Raw genomic sequence first — 5,344 nt, forward strand, 5'->3', positions numbered from 1 at the left:
ACCAAAAAAGCTAAGTCATAATTCATTTATTCTAAATTGTGTTCAGGAACATGTGGACTATCGCCATGGTTTCTAAGACCTTAAACATGAACCTGTTTACGTGTTTATAGAAATATTTGTTGGCTGTTTTATTAACTACTTGCCTTCCGTTTGATTTTGCTTTCTAGTTCAATACTTGTTCCTTTCAAGTTTCGTTTTGAGCCCAAACACCCGTGCAATATCATTAAAGGGTTAGCATTTGGATCGGTTGTTTTAGATTCAAAAGTGTCGCAAGCTAATTTTCCTGGACGTTTGTTAATAGTGTTCAAGTTTGCTGGTGTTGGTAAATGTAATTTATTGTTCGTTTTAAAAATGGTGTTGATAATTTTTCTTAACCTTCTGCATAAGATTCGTATCTTTTTCTTTATCAAGCGTGACACACCATGGTTGTTTATATAACCATTATCCAATAACTACCAGCCCGTTTGTAAAACTTATTTTATAGTGTTTAAAGATTTTAATAACTTATTTTATTATCGTCGCAACTTAATAAAGTAATTTTAAAGGTTTGTTCTTTAAAAGAGCGTTTACCAAACACAAAGAATCCACCAACCAGTGTTTTTATTGTGTTATCATTTTTAAAGCCAAGCTTAAAGTCTTTTTTACAATTATATTCTGATGAACGAACCTATGAGAGGCAGAGCGATGAACACAGTTAGCAAGGATCGCCAATTTCTAAAAGTTGGATACCTCTCACTCGACAACAAGCCGCCAACCAATTTGCATTTTGCTACTTGATTTATTTTACTCTTATTATTAACTTTGTAAAAACTACTTATATATTTAATAAAATGTTCTCATTACCCATTTTTTCGCATGAGATTTTATGATTTAAATTTGCTATTTATTTTCTAAATATTATGTACATGACATACAATTTGAACTTTCTTAGATTATTGCACATTACGTTTAACTTTTTAAGAAATTCGAAACTAAATCCAAAAATTTAGCTGGTTGATCGAAATGAACTAGATGTCCAGCATCATCTACCCATTCTAACTCAGCATTGGGAAAAAGTTCCTTAATTTTTGGCCAATCATCTGGACTGCAAATTAAAAAAAAAAAAGAGGTAAACTTAGAATCAAAATAAAATAGAACATCGGACTCACTCTAAGAAATTAGATTGTTTTCCAGCGATGAATAAAACTGGTCCATTAAAAGGTGGCATGTCTAAGCGTTGAGCTCTAAATTGAGGAAAGTTTGCATGTAATGCATCTACATTTGGACCCCAAACGAACCTTTACGAAATAGAAAACTAGTTAATCATTTTAAGACAGTGATTTTTTATCATACTCTCCAGATTTTAATTTCTTAAGATTTAGCATGATGAAGTCAACAGTTTCCTTGTCCCGGACCACCTCTTTCATATGATTTTCAACAATAACCCGTCCCTCTGCCATGGGAAGCTCTGGGGAGACCTTCATGGTCTTCATTGCAAGGAATATATCTTCCATGACATTAAAATTGTTTGGAATTGATATCGGTGATATATCAACAATAATCGCTTTTTCCACCAGCTCAGGCTAGATGATGACATAATTAAAAGTCACTTTTGTACACATAACTCGGTGCTAGGAACTCACATATTTCAATGCAAAATACATCATTGTTCTGCCACCCATACTGTGGCCCATCACGGATAGTTTTTTGAGATTTTGCTCCTGCATCAGCAGAGCTATGTCAGCAGCCATGCAGGCAGAATTGTGCTCAGGAACATGTGGACTATCACCGTGGTTTCTAGCATCTACATTATAAATCTGTTTGCTTACTTTAGAGGATTCTCGTGTTGGTGTTTTGAAAATTGAAACTTACCTTTCGATTTGTTTTACTTTCAAGTGCTTTACTTATTCCTCGCCAGTTTTGTTTTGAACCGAAAAGACCGTGCATAATCAACAAAGGCGATGCATTCGGATCGGTTGTCTTGGATTCGAAAACGTTGACAGCCATTTTAATCGGTGTTATGTCGGAGCTAAAGTTTGCCCGTGGCAATAAATATGATTTTTTAATGGAAACATCACTTTGGAAGGTGGAAATCTTCCATAACGTTCTGCTGAAAATTCGCATTTTCGTTTTGCAAGTCGGATATTTTTACGAAACTCTTGAAGGAGATTAAAGTAATTTTTGATGTTGGGTGGAATGACGTTTGTTATCAGTGATTTCACCTTATGGTAGTTTTGTGGTGAATTTAAATTTGACGTGTACAAGTACACTTTGATTAAAAAGTTTGGTAATGGTTCATGTCTACGAAAAATACAGTAGAGTCAAAAAAGTACACCGCATGACATTTTGTGTATTTAGTAAGGTCCTTAAAAATGATTGTGTACAGGCATTAAGACGGAGCGACTATCCATTACCGCAGCACGAATTTCCTTCTGATTTTTACAGTTAGGAAGGGGTCTCAATAGAACATGTTTTAAATATTAAGGCGAGAAAACAACTTGAAGTCATAGAAACAAATATTTTCTTTTTCGGACCTAACCCTACTTTTTTGTATTGCATTTTCAGAGCCTAGTTTAGGTAAGGTTGAGGGGCTGACAGTTGATGTCTTTACCGTCACACTTAGATCAATACAGATCCATTGTGATACCCGTGAGTATTGCTACTCAAGCTAATAAGAAAAAGCTGTGTGTTTAGTTAGTCAAGCCAGTTAGAGGCTTTGACGAAGTTCAGAATGTTCGTACATGGCGTACTAAAGAGTTCTTCTAAATCCCCGAAGAAATAGTTGCCAAGCAGTTTCTTCGATTGATAGGAGAGTGTAGGGCAGTGACACAGAAAGTGCGGAGTGTCTTCATGCACTGATTCTCATCTTTTTCATATGATAACCTAATAGATTATGTCCGGTGATTATGCTCACAAGAGATCGAAGTGATCCCTTGTGTAGCTGCATAATTCTTTTCGTTCCTTGTTCCTTGTAGTGCCACAGGTGTCAAGAAGGTTACACCTTTCATCGGCCTTGATAGTTATTCTTTTTGAGATTTCCTGTTTTAAATAACATAGGGGTGCTAACTAGCTGAGCTTGGCTTACGTCAAGCATCGACCCTAATCTTGCTTATTCATCGGCTTTCTCGTTGCCTATTACATCGCTGTGGCCTGGGACCCAGCAGAGTCTAATGTTGTGCTGTGCGCAAAGAACCTTAAGGTCTTCGCGGCAGCATGAAACAAACTTTGATTTACCTCAGTTGCAGTAATCACTTTTATTTGCGCTTTGCTATCAATCTAATAGGTGATATCAGCTCATGGTATCGCCATCATTAATACCTTTTTATCAGCTGTTATGTCACTGCCAGGAGCTCAACTTGGAAGACTGGAAGCCTAAGCGAGGCGGTTAACTTGAGATATTCAGAATAGAAGCCTGCCCCTACATCAGTGTCCATTTTAGAGCCATTAGATAGGTATTGACGACTCACTGGAGTATGGTATATTATTTATCCATTCCTTTCTGCTTGGGATGCAGCCTGGAATGGTTTATGAAGATCAATTTCGGGTTTTTTATAGTCTGTTGTAGTACTGTGACCCATAATTTTATGAAGGATCTGGGCATGTCGTATAGAACTGTTTATCCAGACTTTAGTTTGACTAAGTCTCAGGGCACTTTTGGCCGCAGATTCTTGAACAAGGAGGTAGATTGAGCATAACTTCCAGTCCCGCAGTTGGAGAGGATCTCATTGCTCCCGTAATGCCAGTGCACGCAAGTCTTTGCATTTTTGTCAAAGTTTTCAGGTTCGAGCTCTTTTCTAAAGCTTTCCACCATACCAAATTACCATAGGTTAGTATTGGTCTAATTATTGTCGAATACATCCATCTGATAATTTAAGGGTTTGGTCCCCAGAGGTTTTCCCGAAAATTCTATTGCAGGAGTAAAAGGCAATCGATGCCTTTTTGAATCTATCTTTGGTGTTCAGGCTCCAGTTTCAAAATAAACGATGTTAGACCAATGGGTCTATAGTCTTTGGCCTCCTACTAGGTACTAGGTTTTCTGTATGAGACTCTGGACTGCGGATATCAGCTACGCAGCCAGGAAAATGAGTAATCACAAGGAGCTCAAGCGTTTCGCCACCGGATTCAGTCCAGCTGCCTGTAGGTTTTTTGAGAGATCCCAGAGTGACTGAATCCTTGGTCAGAATTTTCCTGAGTCTTGCTGATACATTTGTACTTTCTATTTAGTCGCAGAAGGCCATCCATGAGCTACGTTTTGCTCGTAGTGTTTCGACCTTAAAAATACGTTGACTGGTCTTATAATGTTCCCAATGAGCTTCTTTCCTAGTTCTTTTGGAGACGTTGAAAAGTCTTCTAGTTTCTTTTCTTCAGTTGTCTATTTTAGTGGTCCACAAGGGGGGTTTTTCCTACCTCTTCCCATATGATTTATGGGACAACTTTTTTCTAAAGCTTGATTCAGAACAACTCTGAATTTTTCTGACGCAATATCTATGTCGGAGGGTTCTTGAATTAGAAGTGTGTACGGGTTTTGAATCCCCTGTCCTACTTCCCTACAGAATACATTCCAGTTTGTTTTCCTAAAATTCCTAAAGGGTTTTGGAGTTGCTGCTTCATTTTGTATCAAGAAGAATATCAGTTTATGGTCTGAGAATGATTCCTCTTTAAGAACATTTCATTGATCTATTACTATTGTGCTTGTGTTATTGGTTAGGGTAGCGTCAAGCACTTCTTTTCTATTTTTAGTTACAAACGTGGGTTCGTTTCGTTACCCCTGTTTGCTACTAGAAGATTATGGTCAAGTATAAATTCAAAAAGAGACTCACCTCTGTTGTTGATGTCGGTACTACGCCGTTGGGTATGATGTGAGTTTGTATCACAGCCTAACCTTTTAGAGGCAGCTTTCTCTACAAGCTGGCTTGTGATGTTAGCGGGAGGCACTTCTGGTCAGTCATGCGGCATATAGCACGATGTCAGGATCAGTGGTGGGAGTCCCTTCCTTTCTTGTTTCACAGCACACTGGTCTGGATAACTGTAATTTGCTAAAAGAAAGAAATTAAACTTCTCCCTGGCTAAAATACAGGATCTGATATTACTAAATATTTGCTGCTTGTGTGGCTTTGTATAGTATAAAGTCTGATGCATGTAATCCTCTAATTCTGCCACCTGAAATCCAGGGTTCTTGAATCAGAGCAACGCCAATTTGTCCACTTCCCAAGATGCAGACAAGATTGGAGCTGGCGGCTTTTTACTGTGATGAAGATTAATTTGTATCAATTTCATGTTCATATTTTATTGCTTACTTGGGTTTTCTTATTGGTCAAAAGCCGCATTTTGCACCGGTTTATGTCGATGCGTACTTTGTAGTCAA

General features: G+C 37.8%; 1 protein-coding gene across 1 annotated transcript; it reads right to left on the reverse strand.

Moving 5' to 3' along the window:
• Positions 1 to 869: 869 nt before the first annotated feature.
• LOC129945842 (protein ABHD11) lies at positions 870 to 2,180 on the reverse strand. The gene is made up of 5 exons (XM_056055776.1): positions 1,852 to 2,180; positions 1,623 to 1,796; positions 1,333 to 1,562; positions 1,149 to 1,277; positions 870 to 1,084 (listed from the first exon to the last, which is right to left on the reverse strand). The coding sequence occupies exons 1-5, from the start codon at positions 2,101 to 2,103 to the stop codon at positions 949 to 951; spliced, it is 921 nt and encodes a 306-aa protein (XP_055911751.1). The 5' UTR covers positions 2,104 to 2,180; the 3' UTR covers positions 870 to 948.
• Between the last annotated feature and the right edge of the window lie 3,164 nt (positions 2,181 to 5,344).

The sequence above is a fragment of the Eupeodes corollae genome, chromosome 2 (genome assembly GCF_945859685.1).
Source record: "Eupeodes corollae chromosome 2, idEupCoro1.1, whole genome shotgun sequence".
NCBI lineage: Eukaryota > Metazoa > Arthropoda > Insecta > Diptera > Syrphidae > Eupeodes > Eupeodes corollae.

Coding starts and splice junctions, on each gene's coding strand:
- LOC129945842 (XM_056055776.1), bottom strand. CDS start 2,103: ATGCGAATTTTCAGCAGAACGTTATGGAAGATTTCCACCTTCCAAAGT. Junction 1,797..1,851: donor AAAGTAAAACAAATCGAAAG/GTAAGTTTCAAT, acceptor GTAAGCAAACAG/ATTTATAATGTAGATGCTAG. Junction 1,278..1,332: donor AAGAAATTAAAATCTGGAGA/GTATGATAAAAA, acceptor TATTTCGTAAAG/GTTCGTTTGGGGTCCAAATG.